The 20,331-nt window shown below is 37.1% G+C and overlaps 3 protein-coding genes across 5 annotated transcripts in view; all 3 read right to left on the bottom strand.

The window, feature by feature from the left end:
- Positions 1 to 173: 173 nt before the first annotated feature.
- LOC129360064 (peroxisomal N(1)-acetyl-spermine/spermidine oxidase-like) lies at positions 174 to 7,056 on the bottom strand. The gene is made up of 10 exons (XM_055030140.1): positions 6,837 to 7,056; positions 4,231 to 4,407; positions 3,904 to 4,034; positions 3,588 to 3,775; positions 3,004 to 3,182; positions 2,695 to 2,864; positions 2,484 to 2,569; positions 2,282 to 2,394; positions 1,884 to 2,038; positions 174 to 1,228 (listed from the first exon to the last, which is right to left on the bottom strand). Exons 1-10 carry the CDS (start codon positions 6,988 to 6,990, stop codon positions 1,076 to 1,078), a joined length of 1,506 nt encoding a protein of 501 aa, XP_054886115.1. The 5' UTR covers positions 6,991 to 7,056; the 3' UTR covers positions 174 to 1,075.
- A 1,159-nt stretch (positions 7,057 to 8,215) lies between these two features.
- Positions 8,216 to 12,312, bottom strand: LOC129360065 (peroxisomal N(1)-acetyl-spermine/spermidine oxidase-like). The gene is made up of 10 exons (XM_055030142.1): positions 11,858 to 12,312; positions 11,392 to 11,568; positions 11,141 to 11,271; positions 10,822 to 11,009; positions 10,196 to 10,377; positions 9,733 to 9,902; positions 9,488 to 9,573; positions 9,266 to 9,378; positions 8,631 to 8,782; positions 8,216 to 8,505 (listed from the first exon to the last, which is right to left on the bottom strand). The coding sequence occupies exons 1-10, from the start codon at positions 12,009 to 12,011 to the stop codon at positions 8,356 to 8,358; spliced, it is 1,503 nt and encodes a 500-aa protein (XP_054886117.1). The 5' UTR covers positions 12,012 to 12,312; the 3' UTR covers positions 8,216 to 8,355.
- Positions 12,313 to 14,116: 1,804 nt separating this feature from the next.
- rassf4a (Ras association domain family member 4a) overlaps positions 14,117 to 20,331 on the bottom strand; it is a 29,685-nt gene continuing 23,470 nt past the window's right edge. For all 3 annotated transcript variants that reach the window (XM_055030174.1, XM_055030173.1, XM_055030172.1), the window contains 8 exons: positions 18,514 to 18,620; positions 17,832 to 17,911; positions 16,770 to 16,939; positions 16,263 to 16,364; positions 16,137 to 16,188; positions 15,931 to 16,052; positions 14,721 to 14,818; positions 14,117 to 14,513 (listed from right to left, as the gene is read on the bottom strand). In XM_055030174.1, the coding sequence (XP_054886149.1) occupies positions 14,444 to 14,513; positions 14,721 to 14,818; positions 15,931 to 16,052; positions 16,137 to 16,188; positions 16,263 to 16,364; positions 16,770 to 16,939; positions 17,832 to 17,911; positions 18,514 to 18,620 (801 nt within the window). In that variant the 3' untranslated portion in view covers positions 14,117 to 14,443. The remainder of the gene's footprint in view (positions 14,514 to 14,720; positions 14,819 to 15,930; positions 16,053 to 16,136; positions 16,189 to 16,262; positions 16,365 to 16,769; positions 16,940 to 17,831; positions 17,912 to 18,513; positions 18,621 to 20,331) is intronic.

Raw genomic sequence — 20,331 nt, forward strand, 5'->3', positions numbered from 1 at the left:
TCAGGAGATTTCGCCACTTATGCCTTTTCAAAACAACGAAACAAAACAAAAACACAATCAACAAACGTCAAATGAGATCTTTCCCCTGGGGATCACTGTGAATAAAGATGTTGTATGCTCAAAAAAAGGCAGAGTTTAAAGAATAAAGAAAAAATGAATATGGACAGGTCAGATATGTTAGAAATTTATATTTTCTTGTGGAAGGGTAAGATTACTGATATGCCAAATAAATCACACAAATTTTAATAATAATGACAATACAAGTGAGAGATAATCAAACATTTTTTACAGTACGGATTTGGCAACTTCAGCTTTTAAGCCATACAATACTTCACATAAAATAATGACAAATGTAAAATGTATTCACAGTTAATTAATCCATAAATAGCAATTTGATTGTTACAGACAGTGACAAGAAAATTATTTAGAAATTAATATGCATTTTTTAAAAAGTAGTTCATAATTAATATGGCACATGTACTATTGCTATTCAAAATGTACAAAAAGGTCCATATGGCTATAAGTGTACAGAAACATTTATTTAATTGGAATAGGTGTTCCCATGAGGCTCATTTCTCAGACTAAAACGTTTTAAAAATAACCTTTAAGCAGATAGTAGACACATTTTTCATAAAACCCACATTTGTGTATAAAAGATGTTTTTATGGGTCCAATTAATTATTAGAATCTCAAATGTTGCCCTTTCATTAAATGGAAAATCCTCACAACTACTTGAAAATATTAGCTGGTAGGCAATTAAGCAATATATTGTGTTTCACTTTGTGAACTGCGTTACAGAAAAACATTAACTTTTCAATAATATTAAAATTTACTGAGATGCACCTGTATGTAAGTGGCATCTTTAAAGCTCTGGATTAATACATCTTCTACTCCACAAATCATTAGCTCACTAGAGCTTTTCCAAATTTTAAGTAATCAATTTTAAATGACTTAGAGTCTAAATTATCTATAAAACACCATGATTTGTAATTTATGTATAATATTTTTTATAGAAGTAAACCTTAAATTGCATCCGTTTGCAAAATCTTTTTATTTTAGCAAATGAGTGGCTCTTTTAAAGCTTTGACATTCGGCGCCTGGAGGAATTATTGGAGGAGAAGTGGGAGATGAGTCTCTCAGCTTCTCTCCAGCCACTGAGAAGCGCTCCATGGACGGTGGAAAAGTAGTAGAGATGAGTGGCTTCTCCAGCGAACAACACCTGCAGGGGCTAGAAAGAATTTTAAAAGTTAGAAAAAAGACTCAAAAATAAAATTATACAGTCTAGCTAAAAAACTGTAAAGATTCGATCTGTGAGAACATAATAAAAAAACACTTGATTAGGTGGAGAAGAGCACAGGCATGAACTTGACATCTTACATCACTTTATTAACATGATAATAATAAGTTAAGGTAATGTTTGCCTGCATATCAACTCATCAGTATCCTGGACTGTTCTTGAGATGTTTTAATTCTGTCCTCTGTGAAACATTGCGTCATTTGATAACATTTTGATTTATGCAAATCTCTCCTTAAGAGCCAACTCTGATCAATAAAGGCCTGAATGTTGAACAGGCCAAACAATACTTTGTTTTCATTTCTGCTTCTTCCTCTTTCTCAGGTCCTTTTGCCAATTTTTAAATAGAAATGATCATTATTTATTGGACATATTTCAACATTGGTGAAGCTTTTCTTAGTGAATCTTCAAAAAAGGTGAATGGACAGGATTTAATGGATATGATTTAAAAAAAATCACTAAGTGCAGATATTTTTTCCTCCAGCTTTTAGAAATCTTGAATCTAAAGCCTTGTATCAAATTACTTTTTCAAATGAGCATATGTCAGATGATATGTGACTGTCTACGTCTTCAATCTACATGCACATACTCGGCCTTTCGATGCACTGGGTGGCAAAGGCTCCATCATGTTCTCCAGATCCTGTTGTGAGCAGCCCTTTGCCAAGTAGCTGTAAGACCCGTTTGTCCAGGGGTCATGGAACCATTGGGAGCGCAGGATCCTCCGTGGAGTGATGGAAGGATTCCCTGAAGACAAACATTAGATCCAAACATACTGAAGGGTCCTGATAACTGAAACTGTATATAGAGATACAAGACTGAGCGGTTCTACTAGAACGGCATCAACGTAATGCTACACAGAAAATGTTTGGAAGACTTTTTCATCACACAATAGAAAGAATAAAAAAAGACTCACTAATAGGAGCTAAAATATAATAACTCAGTTTCAAATGAGATCCCTCTTGGCATTCTTTATTCTTCAAAACTCACCTGTGAATCTGCGGACAAGTTTTGTGACAGCATCCATGACCTCTGGCTCAGGCAGTGTCTCCATGTACTCAGACTCATGCCCTGCGATCCACCCACAGAGAAGATGACCATACCTAAAGGACATAGCAAGAAAACGCATATATTACCAAACATGAAATTCAGCACAAGCTGAACAGTGTCAGAGTTATTTGTATCTGAAGACCTTTCAGCGGGTTTGAGTACAGTGAAGCCGAAGAGCTTCTTTATCCAGGAGCTCTTCACATCTGGGACCTGATCCACCAACCCATCCTGACGCAAAGCAGAAGAGAATACAAACATGGAACATAAAGTCATGAGTTAAAGTTTTAATTGACATGTAATTCCACTGAAGAATGAAATGTCTGTAGGACAACTGTTGCAGATTTTTGTCTCACCTCATCCTCCCACACCAGCTGAATGACATCACAGTCAGCATCCCACCACGGCTCGTCAAACTCCGCAAATATTTTGTTGTTGGTTCCAAAGCCGAGCCTCTGGACGGAGTGCAGCTTGTGAAGAGGTAGAGGAGGGTGGAACAGACGTGAAAGGTGTCTCTTTAAGTATCCTAATAAAACAGAAGTTTAAGGCATTTTTTAGCATATTTAGTGTTTTATTTCCAGCTACGATTGGTAAACTGAGCTGGTGGGACTGCAGAGAATACAATAATAAATGTTTATAGGACTAATATGCTTGAGAGAAATTACCTAAAGACACTGTTACGATAACATGATCTGCGTTGAACCTTTCCCCGTCCTCACACTGCACCGTTACTGAGTTTTGTTTCTCGGTGTTGCTCCAGTAGATACTCCGCACAGGTCGATTGTACTTTACTATATCATCAGGGAGCTCTGACATCAAGTGTGCAATCAGACCTTCATAGCCACTATTCAAAAAAGGAAGAAAAATAAAAGTAAAATGTATAAATTCTGCCCTGAGTCAGAATGTTTCTGATTATTAAGCAATAAAATTGCATAAATTATTAAACTAACTTTTGCTGAAAGCCCAGCAGTGCTGACCAAACACTTGGGTAGGTTTGGTTTAAAACAAATGTTGAGAAGCACATCCTTTCTGCTATTAGTTAAAGGACTTGTGATGCTGTGGACTTTTTTTCTCTTATAAAAACCATGGGAACTTTGTACAAATCTTCTGTGAGACTATGCTACTTCCAGAAATAATTACAGTTTTTTTTATTATTATTATTATTATTTCTAAGAGATAGGCCAACAAATGTGGACAGCACTGTATGTGAGATTGTTCCACTACAACTACACAAAGTCAGAGTACATACCCTGGGAATGTACAGTCCAATCCAGGAAAGGTCTTGTATTGACCAAAGGCCCCCAGACCAACCTCATCTAAACTATGTGATCCATTTACACAGCATTCTCTTTTCAGCATGCCGCTGATCGTACACAGCTGAAGGGATCTGGTGGCTGAGTCGATGTCTTTCCACTTTTCCACACATCGTTGTCTCACCTCCACACAGCAACAGAAGAAAAAAAGAGTCATCTCAGACAATGCAGTCAGTCACGGTGGTTGGAAACCTATCTCGGAAAACTGTATCTCATAGATGAACAGCTAACAGTTTTTGGTGAGAAACAAACCTCTGAGCGTATAAAATCTCCCACACTGGCATAGGGTTCTCCCAACTGATTCTGAAACTGTGTACTTTCATTCAGCAGCACGGTAAACATCTCCAGAGCTGGATAGATGTCCTTCTCATTCAGCTTCCGACCTGCACACATGACAGAAAGTAAAGAAATATTAAATTCTCCAGTTAATTCCAGGCATGCCACAGTATATAATCACTGATCTGCTCTTTCATAAAGTAAGAAAAACAGATAGTGTTTTTTGGTTCAGAGATAGATTTGTTTAATTTTTCAAACTAACATAATAGATCCAGTAAGTGAGCTGTGTGAGACTCAGACTACCTGAACTGCTGAAGATGTTGGTAACCCAGGGTGCTTCTCCTCCCAGGTCGAAGGCCTGGTTTTCTTGGGTCAGAGCCGCTGGGTCCAAGAGCCCATAATGACGGGCCAGACAAAAAACTGGGTTTTCCTCAGAGGGTCCATGGATCCAGTTTGCCCCAATCTCAATAATTTTATCACCTACACGGGACACATATCAACAATCATTGCAAAACTGGAACGTTTTTCTTCCCATTAACTGTACTTCAACAAAAAAAGTTATACCAGTTAAATTTGTGTTGAATATTAGACTGATCAGGGAAATCGTACTAAATCGTTGCTTGCTTTGGCCATAATATTTATGTTTTTCCATAACAGAAAATATAATCTGTCTACTCATAATTTTATACATAATACCTCAACTACACTTTCTTCTCTATGACAGTAAGCTTTAGCACACATTTTACTAATTATGTTTTAATTAGTTATATGCTCTTTTTCATTTCTGAAATGTTTGCACAGCTATTGTGTAAATTCATCTGGGTAGACCACTGTATTTCTAGTTCTAAGGATTAGATTAAAACTCTTGACCTCCTTCCACAAAGTAATAACAAGGTCTTTAGATAAGATTTTATTGTTCCGGAGTGCACAGAGCCTTTGGTGTCTTTTTCAGTGCCAAGCACAGCACAGCAATGTAAATGCAAAGGTTATGGCTTATCAAATCTAGGAACGATCTTCATGTTTTACAGATAAGCAGTATGGAATACGAAGAAACAGAAAAAAACAGGAAGCAGGTGGATCTGAATCCCTTTCATGTTGCTCTCTTTCAGATCTGACTCAGACATTCAAATGCACAGAATATTTGCATACACGTCTTTTCTAGAGCTGAAACGATGAATCAATTTTTGAAATAATAGCCAACTAAGTGAAAAATTAATTACTCAATCAAAAGGTGTGCCTGGCACACCTCTTATTTAAGCAATGCAAGTGGGTTCGGTGTTAAACATGGGATGAAAATGTTTCACTAAAGCCAAACCAGGGTTTAGTGAAACTATGACTGTGACCACAAATTTCTTCAAGAGACCATGAGGTCGATCGCAGCTTTACTGATGCTGTGGATAAAATGTGTGTGCCATACCTCACACCAAACAAGCAACATTTCTGAGGGATGATTATGAAAGATTTAAGCACTTTATACTCAAGAAGGCAAACACTCCAGATACAATAGGAAACAACCATGGATTAATTGGAATGCATAACTAACCTGAACTATCCTCATAAACTGTCCCCACCAGACACACACCCTTATCCCATTAGGGTCAGGAGGGGTGATGGTGCCTATCTCCTGCTGTCGACAGGCGAGAGGCCGGGTACATTCTGCACGGGTCGCCAGTTAGCCTAAACTATACATTTCTGATAATTTAGGGCTCTCCAGCATTTTCCTTATTTGGTTTTAACTGCGGTTAATTTCTTGCTTGACCTGCGATGTTTTTATTTTGAAGGGAGAGTTTCCTGTTTAACTGTTGCGCAAAGGCAGCTTAACAGCAATCAAAAGACGAGTTGTCAGGGATGAAATGTATCTTGTTATACACAAGACACATTTTACCTGCCTCTATGGACATCTGATAGAGGGACATGGTCTGTTTATGACGTAAATAAGTACATATTTTAAATATTGGGTGACATCTGTGCATTTGTTTAACTATATGCCAAAACTAAAGTTCTAAACGTATTTTGAGTTAACACGTTGTATTGCAAAAGTACACTAGTGAATTGTCATCCTTCATTTGGGGGCGTATTCTACTACTTATATGGCTTTACTTGATTACATCTCCTTTGCTTTGTCAGCCATTTATCCCTTCAACACATACATGTAATTGTTTATTAAAGACTTTCCTGTCAAACTTACATCAACAGTCGGGCTCAGAAACACAGTTGAACAGCAGCAGCAGTGCCCTCATGGATAAGGTTAATAATTGCATAGACTCAGGCTGACATGTTAAGATAATACAGGGACTTGACTGAATACCAAGATGAATCAGTGGGACTTAAATGCAGGGTGATAAAAAGAAGACAAACACAGGATGATAAAAGAAAAAGTAATAAATAAACAAACAAAAAGAATCACTGAGATGACACGTCACATCAGCGTGGACCGAACAGATAAGGCACCAGGGTTAACTTAGCCTGGCTGTTAGCCTGGTCTGGAGCAGGCTAGCTGCACAGCATAAATTGCCATGGTAACTTATGTGCTACTGGTTTTGGGAAACCGAATCGATCCCGATGTATTGCACCTTGCGTGTCATTAAACCTTCCCCCTCTAATAAAAAAACAACTGATGAAAAAGTATATCGCGACATCTCAATTTTTAACCTGAGCGGATCCTTTAAAAGTCTAAGCATATTTGTACCAATGATAACAACCTGTGGTTTTAAATTTCTGCGTGGTAGGCTACTTCCAGCTGCCAGAGTTTGACAAAGCCTCCTAACCTGCCTCGGTTGTGAAGACATTTACATTTTCCTACTGAAATATGTTCATCTGATTTAAAAGGAATCGTCAGGATCAGACACTGTGAAAACTAGGATGTGGTTGATCAGTTAGAAAGTTGTCTCTGAGCCCATCAGACTCACCAAGTCTGGCAGTTTTAATTCGTCCTCCACTTCTTCCAGTCGCTTCAAGTATGTGGACATTAGAGAACCCAGAATTAACCAGCCTGTGAGCCGCAGCGATCCCCGCTATCCCACTGCCGACGACAATAATGTTTACGTTCCTGTTTCCAGCCATAGCTGCAGCACACTTGCTCTGGATAACGTTCTCCTGCTACTTCCTCATGGCAAGACTGAAGACGGAAATATCTACTTTCAAAATAAAAGCTTTTTCAAAAATACTTCCGTCAGTAAATAAATTATACTCATATTAAATTTAGAAAATTAAATATATATTTACCACGTGCATGTATATGACTCACTAATTAAACAACCTAGCAAAAATACGTAGCTAAGTTTTTATTGGCCTATATACATAAGCTAATAAATTATATATAGATATATAATAATGCTTGAAGACATTAGTCTGCAAATATTACTCTTCACTTAGTGAATTGGGTTACTGAAATAAGTACATTTTCAATTATGTTCTAATTTACTCGATATGACTAAACCATATTCAGTATAAAAGAAAAAATCTTATTTTTAATTAATAGGTCTAAAATATTTATCTTACTAAATTTAATATTTATGACAAATATGCATAAAATCTGTATACATGTAAAAAAATACTTTCTACTTTTAACTTTCTATATTAATAGTTATCTTTTTATTTTTATGTGTTTTCATTTATTCAGCTCAACTACTGATTTGTTTCACTGTGACTTTTTGTAGGTATGCATGTACAATAACATCCACATTACACTTGCTCTTTGATGCATTCCCAAAAATGATGCAATCACAGTATTACATAAACTGCTCAGGTAGTATATTCAGGCTTGTCAATCTGCAAATTTATTTTACTGAATGGTTCTAAAGTATGGTATTAAAAATTACCACGATTCTGTTCAATTTCCCAAAACATTCAATGTAGGTATGAAGAAAACATTTGGGTTCTTTTTGTTCATCCAAGTCCAGATTGAAGTATGTTATTTGTTATTTCGTCAGGCCCTTCTCTCAAGTCCAACATTGGTGTTTGCAAACTTGGACACAGTGAAAACCTACCTGGAGTGATATTATTTTTTACCTTCCACCTCTGAAACACTGTTCTACGTCCCTGCCAGAGAAAAACAGGAACAGAAACTAAAAACTAACTACAATAGTCTCATATCATTAAACCCACTGACCCCAAATTTATCCACTGAATCCACAATTACAGAGTACTTGTTACTTGCTGCATATATTTCAGGTTAATTAACTGCATGTTTTTGACTTAGCCTCTGCTTATCCTCTTTCTATATCTAGTTTGTGTACCTTGCACCAGAGTTTCCAGCTATCGTAAGGGACACTTATAAAAACATACATTTATGACAACCCAGGAGTTTAATGTATTCTGAGAAATAGCTCACATATTCTTTGTTCGATGATAAAGATGTTCCATAGGTGGTGTCACCTGATTAGAAGGACAACAATTATAATTTCATGCTGAGGGGGGGTTTAATTTTTAACTTTTCTGGTCTGGATGGAAGGGACTGGTTTTAGAGTAGTGAGAGATGAGTCTGTCAGCTTCTCTCCAGCCAGAGAGAAGTGCTCCATGGAGGGTTGAGTAGTAGCACGGATGAGTGGCCTCTCCAGCAAACATCACCTGCAGGGGCTGAAGCATAACCATAAAGTCCATAAATGACAAGAGCTTTACAGATTATCTCGTTTTTTTTGCATGTGCACAGTCAAGACAAATGAAAGGTTGTGTCTAAATTAAAAAAAAAATTATTTGTGAACCTGCTGCTTTCCTCTCGTTGGCAAGGGCTCCATCATATTCTTAAAATTCTGCACTGAGCAACCGATTGCTGGGTGGCAGTAGGATCCCAACGTCCAGGGATCATGAAACCACCGGGTGCACTCGATTCTCGTAGGTGTGATGGTAAGGTCTCCTAAATACAGTCAATTATATTAAAAACTGACTATTTACAAACATAGAGTTGTACTTTTGATTAAAAACATAGTAACACTGAGCTCCAGGAAAAAATAAAATAGGAAAGTGTGGGAAAAATACTAGCTACATGCTTTTCAAATTAATAATGAACTCCCTTATTAATTTATTTTTGAGTATTACAGTCTGAAAAGTTAGCTAAATTCTTGTGAAATACTTGAAAGTCAGCTTTGGCTCAGTCGTGACAAGTGGTCATCATACATGTAGCATGTCTGTCAAAATGCTACAGTTACAGAAAACAATTGATCATAGTGGTACAAAAAAGTCCTTTTTAATTAATTGAGAATACCATGTATGCATAAATCTACAGGGTAATCATAATTAGATTATCTAAGCCGCTTTACACAAAAAAAGTTTTATAAATTCCTGTTATGAAAACAAGAAAACACCTGTTGCTATTTTTTTTTTCTGATGTAAGGATCACCTGTGAATCTATGGATGAGCTCTGTGATCGAACGCCTAACTTCCTGCTCAGGAAGTGTTTCCATATGCTCCGCCTCATGTCCAGAAATCCAACCGCAGAGAACATGGCTTCCCCTTTGGGGTTCATAGTCAACATGAAGATAGAATGTTCACTGCTTTGTGTGCCAACATTAAATTTCAATTAAAATCTTTTTGAGAAAAATACTGTGATGTTGTTGCTGACCTTTCAGAGGATTTCACCACATTAAATGATGAGATCTTCCTAACCCAGTTTTTGCTTATATCTGACACATGGTCTGAAATGTCCTCCTGCAAAAGAAAAAAATATCAACAGGATTGACGTAAGACCTGTTTTTTGGTTCAGAAGTGTTTTAGAATAATAAGCAAGAATTTTTTATGCTGCAGAATTCATCTTGATTTAGGCTCTTTAGAAAAATCTCTATATTTGTGAAGAGCGGTTTTACAAACCTCATCATCCCACACCAGATAAATGATCTCACAATCAGCATCCCACCAGGGGGATTCAAACTCAACATGGATTTTGTCACATGTTCCAAATCCTATTTTCTGAATGGACTTCAGCTTCTGGGCGGGAAGAGGAGGTGAAAACAGAGTTGAGTGGTGTTTCTTCAGGTATCCTGGATGAAAACAAAATAAAAATAAAACATTTCATGCTTTTATGAGCTTTATGGGAGAAAAAAAATCAGCTTAATAGTCAAAAAGCTTAAAATCTGTAAACTGCAAGAGGCTGTCTATGTCAAACTCACTTCCTCTATTTGTACTTGTTAACATTTATGTGTTGTAGCAACAATCATTTGCTGCATCACATTTTCATTCAGCTGGATTTGTAAGACATAGGTAAAAATCACCTAAATCATCCTTGCAGATAAAGCCTTTAAGCCGCAAAGGTCAAAATAGCCTAAAAGCCCACCTAGAGACACGGTGACAATAACATGATCAGCATCAATCTTTTCCCCATCCTCACACTCCACCGTCACAGCATTCACTCCACTCTCTCTGCAGCTCCAGTGAACACAGCGTACAGGCCGACTGTACGACACCAAGTCGGTGGGGAGCTCTGACATCAAGTTGCTGATTAAGCCCTCAGAACCACTGCCAGACAAAAGCATAAATATGATAAGTCAGATTACTTTACAGGTAGGGAAAAATAACATAAAAACTGTTTGAACAGTAGGTATTTGCAGACTGCACTTTGTGCAACTCTGTATTTATTGGGGATTACATGTATTTCTGACGAGTAAAAAGGAATTAAGTGAATTAAACTGCTCTTTCTTAGTTTTAAAAAAATTCTATTAATTTCACTTCTTTTGTCATTTCTTCTATTTAGTTTTGTATCCTGCAGTATTCAGAAATTGATCAATCCTAATTTGCAGAGATGAAAATTGCAAATAAAAGTGGTTGTATTTCAGAAATAAAACAATTTTGTTAGTCATATTTTATTTTTACATTTCAGCAAAACATCCTGGAGTATAAATTCAACGACATTCCCTCCCTCACTCTGGTGACAGCTATTTCTGGTTTAATATGTGTGCAAACCTTGGGAATGTGCAGTCCACTCCTTTTATACTCAGGTACATAGAAAATCCAACCAGATCTAAGTCCTCCAGTGAGTGAGTGGCACTTGCACAACATTCCTCCTTCAGCATAGTACTGATGGCACCCAGCAGCACCTGCCTGGTGTGCTTATCTTTATCTTTCCACCTCCTGGATGTTCGCCTTCGAACCTGCATGAAAGGCAAACATAACAAACAAACAAAAAAAAAAAAAACATCAGAGCACCTACATCTCTGTTTTTCCTTGCTTTGGTGAAAAAAAGGAGATATTTCTTGATTTTTCTTCCTAAATGAAAATGTACCTCAGATCTCACAAAATCTCCAACACTTGGCCAGGATCGTTGTTTGTGGCTCTTGGACTGTGGAGTATTTTCCAAGATTACATGAAACAACTCTAGTGCAGGATTCATGTCTTCAGGATTCACCTTCTGACCTGAATAAACATATATATATGTTTTTCTTAAATTAATTAATTCATTCATTTTTGTCACGAGAACTACAACATTCATTTTCATTTTGACTGGGAATGCAACGTGTTTGCTAATCCTCTCACCTGAACTGGTAAACCAGTTGGGAACCAGAGGAGGATATTCACCAACATCCACGGCTTGGTTCTCTGGCATGAGGGTTTTAGGATCCAGGAGGTTATAGTCACGGGCCAGACAAAACACTGGGTTCTCTTCAGACGGACCGTGGATAAAAGCTGCACCGATTTCTATCATGGTATTACCTGTGGAGCAACACAAAAAATGCAGATGGATTCAAATTAAAGTGTTAAAACAACGTTGTTTCAAATGATTAAAAATGGCTATTCCCTACCTGGAAATTGAAATATAATCATATGCACAATTACTCTAATTAAAACAACAACAAAATAATAATAATAGCCTAATAATAATAATAATAAAATAATAAAGACCTTTTAAAAAATAATGTCTATGGGTGATCTGATTTTACGGTTTGCAAATCTCCTAACCAAATTGCAGACATAAGGAAAGGTCTTGAGTTTGGTTTTTTACCCAGTCTGCCAGTTTTAATTCGTCCTCCGCTTCTTCCAGTCGCTTCCAGGATCCGGACATTAGTGAATCCAGATTTAAGCAGCCTGTGAGCCGCTGCGATCCCAGCCATCCCGCAGCCTATTATCACTATTTTTGCGTCCACATTCTCAGCCATGTCCGGTTCAGTGCGTCAGATGAACTTCTGTAAAGAGTTTTCTCCTTTTTATTCCACACTTCCGCTTCCCCGTTCGTAAAGACCCACGGCTTTCTCGGCTTTACGAGCTGTTGAGTGAAGATAAAGTCTGGCTTTCTTGGAAAGTGAGCCTGAAGGGAGGGGATGAAGGACACACCTGAGCTGCACCTTTTTTGACCTGAGGCTGCACCGGTAGTTAGACATGACCCATATCCACAGAAACCTCCCTTTATGCCATAGAAAATAGTCCGAATGCCTTCTGGTCTGGTTACAGTACAACACGTGACTTCTTGAATCAGTGGCGGAGCTAGACTTTTTTTTTCAAGGGGTGGCCAAAGGGTGAGCAAGGCTTTATCAGAGGGGTCCATATACAAATGGACCGTTCCATGGAACGAAAGGAAAAAATATTTGTTTCCTTTCGTTCAAAATTAATTAATATAACTAGTTAGGTTATAATTCAAAGCTTTCATATGACATAGCCTACTTACATTTCAGTCATTATAAAACTTAACGGTTTTTCACATATTCTTACCACACACATTTCAAGCAAGAGCTGGGAGATATAAAACATTAGAGGGCAGCATGTGCACTAAAACATATGTTAAAAGAATCGGTCTAAAACGCAATCTACCAGCACTAGCATGGCTAATATAATAAACGAGGCACCACGCAGCGGTGCACAACCATTTTTTTTTCTTTTTAGAAATGTATGACAAGTGCCGCCTCTCATTAGGAAGGTAACAGCGGTTACCGCTGAGCGGTAAAATGTAAATACCTGCAAAACTCCTCGACGGCGTAAAACTAAAGCCGTTGATGTGTTTTTGAACAAGCAGGACCCACATGTCAGTTTAACCAATGAACAGCGTCGGGCATCGAGCTGCCTTCAGGGACAGTCGGAAATTATAGTTTTCCTGGCAAATCTTTGCCGATCTCATAAGTATTATATTTTAAAATTACCATTTCCAGTGGGGTGGCACTAGGGGTGGCCAGGGGTCTGTTGGGGGTGGCAAGTGCCACCCCGGCAACCCCTCTGGCTCCGCCACTGTCTTGAATCCCCAAATCCTGGAGATTGCGAACAATTATGCTATAAGGGAACCCAGAATTACAGATTTTTTTGTAATATTATTTTTCTGGAAGAAGAAGAAGAAAAAAACTAATTGCAAATGAAATTATTTCAAACAGGCTCCATCTTCATGTATTTACAGAAAACATGAATAAATAACATAACTTGATATAATTTAGAACTTTATCATTAACTTGTGCTAACAAATTAGCAGCCAAATGACTGACGTCATCTTCTGAGATATAAAAGTGCTGTCTTATCTGATCCCGTTAGATTCATTGAGTTATACTGACATCTAGTGGACGCTAACAGAGCAGAATGTTGTAATACCAAGTGATATGTCTTTAAATATTAATCTTTTTAAATTTTTGAAATTAATTTAGTAATTCACAGGCTTTACATTATTGGGAGAAATACTACTCCATTGCAATTCAACTTATTTCTCTAATGAAGTCACCAAATTATGTCAGTTCTTACACTTCATCTCCCATCCTGAACAAGCAGAGGGCAACTATGGAGAGGAAAAGAAAATCCTAAATGGGAAGAAAAAACTTGTGTCCAAACCAAGCCCAAAGTTCTTTTTTTTATTTGTATGTTTTCAAATGAATTGCTTTTTTTGTCTCATCTTGTTCAGATATTGTGTAAAGTTTTGCCTAGAGAGCGGCTTTATTTTTCACGAGTAATTCATTAAAACTGTGTTAATGTCAGTACAACAATAATCTAATTACAACAAAGGTCACTTGATTGTGACATCATCGAATAATAAATAGCATTTCCACATGGGAAACTGTGGGAAAAGGGAACTGGCCTCCTCTCAGAATACTTCCATTGTGTAATGTTGATACACACATGTACATCCCATGGGAACTAGCTGGCAAGCAAGGCCACTCAGAAAAACAATGCTAATCTCTTAGTGGAAGTCAGGGAAATAATAAAAAAAGGATTTGGTTTTTGCTCTTACATTCTTTTGGATTGAAACTTGATGGGATTATTGTTTTGGTGCCAGTAGAGATCCAGGCATCAGCACAACAAACAGGATAATTTATTACAATTTTAATCATTACAAAATCAGGGTATAAATATGTGCAGAAAGAACTTTATCCAAAATGTGTAAATATTAAAATTACACATACAAAGTGTGATAATGCATCAATAATAAATGATACAAACTAGATCAGACAAAATGACAAGTATAGTTTTCAATAAAAGCACTTGTTCAACTTTACATTCATTGCAGTATTGGGTAATGGCCCCATAGTAAATCAACAGTCATTAGTGTATCTCCCAAGCCTTGTATACACACACCCACCCGCCCACAGACCCAATTACATTAGGTCATACAAACAGAAAGTCATACTCGGTCACTGCTGTGACCTCTGCCTTCGAGCTGATGGAGTATCATAGATCTCAGAGCACTGTACCTGCAGGAGAGGAAAAGCACAAATAATGTCACATACAAAGACGTACAGCAGCAAATTAATGGATTCATTAAATAGGTTTAATGTATTATTAAAATTCAAGAATATAGCTGGAGAAAAACTAAAATTAGCTCAAAGTCCCTTCATAATGAAACATACTACTTGGAGTGGAGGGCTTTATTTTTTCCTGCTGAGTAACTATTTACTTACTTCTTTGTCAGTTTAACTATTTCACGTTCCTCTTCCTCTTTGAGTTTCTCTACAAAGCTGTCTAAAACCGGAATTTCAAATTTGATGTACTGAGCAACCTATCAGGAGAAAGAGAAAAAAAGTCAAATGAAAATGTAAATTCATTTTAGCACATGAAAAGGCAATGACCGAAAGCTTTATTTGTACCTTACTTTGACTGTATACGTAGAGTTGTTCTGAGAAAATGTAAATTTCTATCCCAGTTTAATTTATTTTGCAGTCTCAAACAAATCTTTGTTTTTGAAGATTGCCCTGAATTTTTTGTCCTGTCATTGTCCTGCTAAATACTGAACCTCAATCCCAGTGCTTTGTGGCCTCTAACACTTTTTCTTCCACTATTTCCCAGTTACTTTCCCCTTCTATTTTCCAATCTACTTTGACCAGGTTTCCTGCTCTTGTTCATGCTGGAAGAACACATCCTGACAGCATGATGCAGCCGCCAACATGTTTCTCACTGGGAATGGTGCACAGCTTTTTTCCCACATCACATCATATTTGGCATGTAGTTGAAATATTTTGAAGAAACCTCTTTCATGTGTTTAATGTGTCCTATAAACGGCATGAGGTAAACTATAGAGGTTTTATATTTTTGTGATTGTTCACTAATTATTTGACTTTTCAAGGTAACTGGCATTTTAGGACTTTAGGGATGTTTTTCAGGGGGTATTGTGAAAGAAAAATCCTTGAAATCATGAATTCTTTTTATACCACTTCACAATTATGTGATCATTTACGTTGACTTTAAAACATTTCCCATTAAATTGCACATAAGTTTCCCAACATTCTAAGTCTGCCCTATGAATACTGTACTTAATTTAGGCATCAAAATATAGGAAAAAATTTATCACTTTCTTCTGTTCAATAATTATAAGCTACTTTGTGTTTGTCGATTAGATAAAATGAGAATAAAAGCATGGAAACTTGTGGTTTTAACTTTGTGAAATAGGGAAAAGATCAAATAATAATAAAGATTTGGAAAGCACCAATTACATCAAGCAGCATCACAGTCGATATTCAGTCATCTTAGTCTATTGTTAAATTTGTCCCAAAACATGATCTGATATATCAGCTTCCTAAATTCAGCCCAACTATCCTTCATCGGCCCATTAAGAACTATCAAAATATTAGTTTCAGAGAACAAAATCACATGGTGAGTGAGACGAAGACTCACATCGTATGTCACTTCCTCTCCCAGATCTGCTTCTGTGATAAAGATTTTGGAGATTTTCTCACAGGGCCCGTAGAGCACACGAGTGACCAGAGGGTGTTCATCGTTCTTCAGTCGTGTCCTTTCTACCAGATCAGCACAAAAAAGTAAACTGCTAACAAACAAAAACAAGACCTATATCTACACAACCATAGCAAATACAAACTCACCTCCAGACTCATGCACCATATAAAGGACAAAGTCTTCACAGTTGTTTTCAACCTAAAATAAGACAAATAGTAAGTGTTTCAAGTTTAACTTATAAGAAAAATCTGAAGCCAGCAGCTTGTGCTCACCCTAAACTTGTGCAGCAGCAGGTTGAGGACTTGTCCGGTTGTCATTGAGCTGTTCACCCGAACATTAGTGACTGAACCATAAGCTGGAGTGAAAACAGATGTCTAAATGAAGAAAAACAGATAAATCAGTATGTTTGAGCAAAGCACATTTTGTTTTAGTACAGAACCTCTCATACACTTGAAAAGTTGAGTGTGTGTTCCTGGACATGAACATGTCGGACATTTTGGCCAGGAAAGCAACGGGAGAAAGGAAATCCTTTCATCTGCAGCTGGACTCTGTTCAACATCAACATCAGCTCATGCTGAATCAAGCAGAAACTAATGCGGGTAACTTTGCCTTAAGGTTGTTTTCTGTGGCACATAATGAAATCAGCCCACAGCAGGCCATTGTGAAACTCAGCAGAAGTACAGTCAGAGGAAATCACCGCCCCTCTGCACCTGGGGATACGTCAACAAGGGGATTTGTTAAAGTGTTATAGCTGATTGAGAGTGTTCTGTTTATTGTACCTTGTGGTTGTAGAAGTGGCCGTTGATCGAGAACCTATGTGTGCGAAGGCGCTGCAGGTCTCCGGCAGTGTGTGTGTTTGACCTCCTCTGAACTCGCATGAAGGAAGCGTCACTCCTGGTCCTCAGCAGCTGGGGGGAGTCCTCTTCCTCTTGACCCCCAACATCACCGTCTAAAGCAAGAAATAAATTACGTTTACACATTTTTAATAAAATGCTGTTCCGATGTTCCCTCTGCACTCTGCATGACACTGTATGAAAAAGGAAAGGGAATTTCTCAAATAAATATTAGCAAGTGGAATTATTTAGACTCTAAATATTCAGCAATGGTTAAACACTAACAATATTAACATTTTTGTAAGAAAGAATAATATAAGATAGTCCCTTTACTTTGTTTTATTACCTGTCTCATTTCCAATTCTCAGAGACAAACGTGAATTGAATTAAATCCTTTTAAAACTAAATCTGTCAGAAATATGAATCACGCTGAGGCTTAGCTGTATCAATTTAAGTTAGAAACTGCCATGAAGTTTTTGTTGAGAAAGTTTCTGCTTTGGAGCAAGAGTTTGTTTCCAACTTTCATAAGCATAAAAGACAGCACTGATGTCAAAGTTAAACTTGCTAGCATGCATGGAAGATTAACAGCAAGCGGCCAAGAATCTTAACCCTAAATTACAGACTGTCTCTGCTGTTTTAGTCATGAATGCTTCCCTCTTAAAAAAGGATCAACAAACACAACTAATTTGGTACCCTTTTATGTGTTAATTACAAATCATGACTAATACGTGTTTTTACTGTTTCATTCAGAAAGTTGAAACATCACTCCTGCCAGTGATGGAAATAAATAGTGCATCTGTTTATTTATAGTGTTGTTGATCTGATCTGGTGTAGCTGCCATATGAGGAAACTATAACACGTGAGACAAGCTTTCCACAAGACCTGCTGAACAAAGCACCTGCGAGGGTTTAATCTCTCACAACGTGTAATCTGCATTAATTCAGGAGATCTCGTGTGCGTGTTTGTGTTGGGAGGGGTGGAGGAATGACTGCACGTGTTTGCGTTCACCAGCTGGCTTAGGTTCTCCGTTCAGTGAGTTATTGTTGGACTCTGCTGCTGCCTGCTTTGCCACATTAGATATTTCATTCCTGAAAGAAAAAAAAAACGTTCATTTATTATTTTCTCTTAATTTTATGACTGTTTGGCTTTTCCTGGAGTGGAAAAGTAACAGTAGAAGACAAGCCACTCCAGGAATATTGATTCAACACGTTTTTCCTCACTTCAAATAAGTGAACACTGAAAGGACATGTCAGTTTCTTATACCCTTCTTAGATGTTCACTGAGTCTAAAACACATCTGAAAACTGTTCTTATTTCATTATGTCTAACAAAAAAGTCCACATATATATTCAAATTAAATTGCATTATTTTTTAAAAGACCAACAATTTTAATCTTATATGTTAAGAATTTGTTTACTTGTATTTATTCACTATACTTAATGGGAAAAATATTGTTAATCAGATTATGATTATCAAAGCTTCTATAACCTGGATAGTGGCCAGATAGTTTCATCTGCAAGGCTATTTTCTCAAGAAAGTGAAAAGCTACAAATGAAAAAAAGCAATACACTGGTATAACTTTGCAACTTTATTGCTAACAATGACTTTCAGGTTTTTACAAGAGAGTATTGCTCTCACATGACCTTCTCTTCTCAGTTGAGTCCATTAAAGTATGAATCAGGCAGCTTAACCTGTTGAGACGAAATCTTTCGTTGTCATCAAACATCTGAAGTCTTATTGGTCGGCGCAGACCCCAGTAAATGTTTAGCAGCCCCTCTAGGATGAGCTGTCCATCCTCCTGCACAAAGAGAACCACACAGAACAATAATAATCAACAGAAATGTTCACAGAGGAAATCCTGCTTGGCTGACGGCCACAGCCGCTCAGTTTCAGGTGTACGTGCTGGAACAGTCGCGTTCAGTTGCACAGGGAAGTCTGGAAAACTGGAGAAAGTCAGTCAGGTTGGGCTGTCCCTTTTTTCCACAGTGGAGGAGTAAAGTCATGTCCGAGGCGACATCAGAAAAGAGCGAGTGCTGTAGGTCACGTAGACGCAGTGTGAGGCTTTTAATCTAACATAAATGAGAAGAACTTTAGAGAACAAAAATATTTCTGAATGACCTTTGCTTTAGGGAAAACTGTTATAATTTACATCTATAAGTGTAACATATGTAGGAGAAATAGTAATGAAAGTCTTTTGACCTCAATAGTTTGATCAGCAGCTAATTATGCAAATTTTTCATAAAAACAGGAAGTAAATGATACTGTAGCTGTGAATATTAGAATTACAGACTAAGAAGGCTCTCTGTTTCCCCAGTTTGAAAATATTTGTTATGTAACCACCATTTCTAAGTCATTACCCGCAATACAACATGGGTCTTTCAACATAGGTTTTACTTGTTTCAATCAGATTGTCACAGAGATTTTAACACCAAAGTAAAAAGGATAAGACAAATTTTTGTTTTTATAAGTTAAAAGGTCAGTCAGGTCAGCTGATGCAAGGTTCGAGTTTCTGCTTTGCCTCTGGGTTAAATTCTACTCTACAGAAAATAAAACGCCGGAAACATCGAGAAAACAGCAAACGGGATAAATAATTCAAGAAATGTTCAAAAAGCTTGGTCAAAATGCAGTAAAGCTTTTGCTTTGATAATTTACTTTAGAAAGTAAACATACAGAAATAAAGGTAAACACTGGGTAAACTTTACAACTGCATACATAATTTTTGTTACATTACCACCACAAACTTCCAGGTATGACTTTAATGTGACAGACCCACAAAAATAGAATATAATTGTGAAGTGGAAATTATTATACAGGGTTCTTGATTTTTTTTTTTACAAGTATAATCTTGGGGATATGGCAGTTCATGTCATAAAGTATTCTGCTAAATGTTTCACTGAGCCACTCCAAGAATCAGCCCCACTCAATGTTTGAGCATTTAGGTTTCTATCTTTTTAGCTGGTTTCTTCTGCTGCCTGTTGTTCCTTGTTCTCCTGAGATTTTTCTTCTGTGTCTCAGTTTTATTTTTATTTTTATTTTTTTAAATTCTGAATTTTTATTATTCATTAAATGCCACTTAAAATTTCCCCAAAAGAAAAATGTTGATATAAAGTACCCCTCAATCTTTATATTGAGGGGTATATCAATATATCAACATGTCCACTGTTTCCACTGTAGTGGAAACAGTGGATTTCTGTTTCCACTACCAGTCAGCACACAAAGCTCAAGTACATAAAAGCACATCTTTCATATTTCTAAATAAACAAGAAACATCTTCTTGCCTGAATGCCTCATGACTGACACATTTTTCCATTTAACTGGTCTGTCATAGTTTTATAACAAGATTAAATTTGTAGTTGCCTAGTGGAAAAATATTCCATTCAGCATATAAACATTGTTTTTGACTTCATTTTAGACTGAACAGCGTTAAGAAAGTTACCTCCAAGCAAAACACTGGAAAAATACATTTCTGTGTGTGTATGTGTGGTAACTCCAGGGCTTCATTGTTTCTG

This window comes from Poeciliopsis prolifica, unplaced genomic scaffold, assembly GCF_027474105.1.
Source record: "Poeciliopsis prolifica strain line A6 unplaced genomic scaffold, Auburn_PproV2 SCAFFOLD005, whole genome shotgun sequence".
Taxonomy (NCBI): domain Eukaryota; kingdom Metazoa; phylum Chordata; class Actinopteri; order Cyprinodontiformes; family Poeciliidae; genus Poeciliopsis; species Poeciliopsis prolifica.

Excerpts from the sequence above, each read along its gene's own strand:
- LOC129360064 (XM_055030140.1), bottom strand. The coding sequence starts at position 6,990 with ATGGCTGGAAACAGGAACGTAAACATTATTGTCGTCGGCAGTGGGATA. Across the intron at positions 2,865-3,003 it reads TATCGTAACAGTGTCTTTAG|GATACTTAAAGAGACACCTT; the intron begins GTAATTTCTCTC and ends CTGTTTTATTAG. Across the intron at positions 2,039-2,281 it reads ACTTGTCCGCAGATTCACAG|GGAATCCTTCCATCACTCCA; the intron begins GTGAGTTTTGAA and ends GTTTGTCTTCAG.
- LOC129360065 (XM_055030142.1), bottom strand. The coding sequence starts at position 12,011 with ATGGCTGAGAATGTGGACGCAAAAATAGTGATAATAGGCTGCGGGATG. Across the intron at positions 9,574-9,732 it reads ATCTGGTGTGGGATGATGAG|GAGGACATTTCAGACCATGT; the intron begins GTTTGTAAAACC and ends TTTCTTTTGCAG. Across the intron at positions 8,783-9,265 it reads GCTCATCCATAGATTCACAG|GAGACCTTACCATCACACCT; the intron begins GTGATCCTTACA and ends GACTGTATTTAG.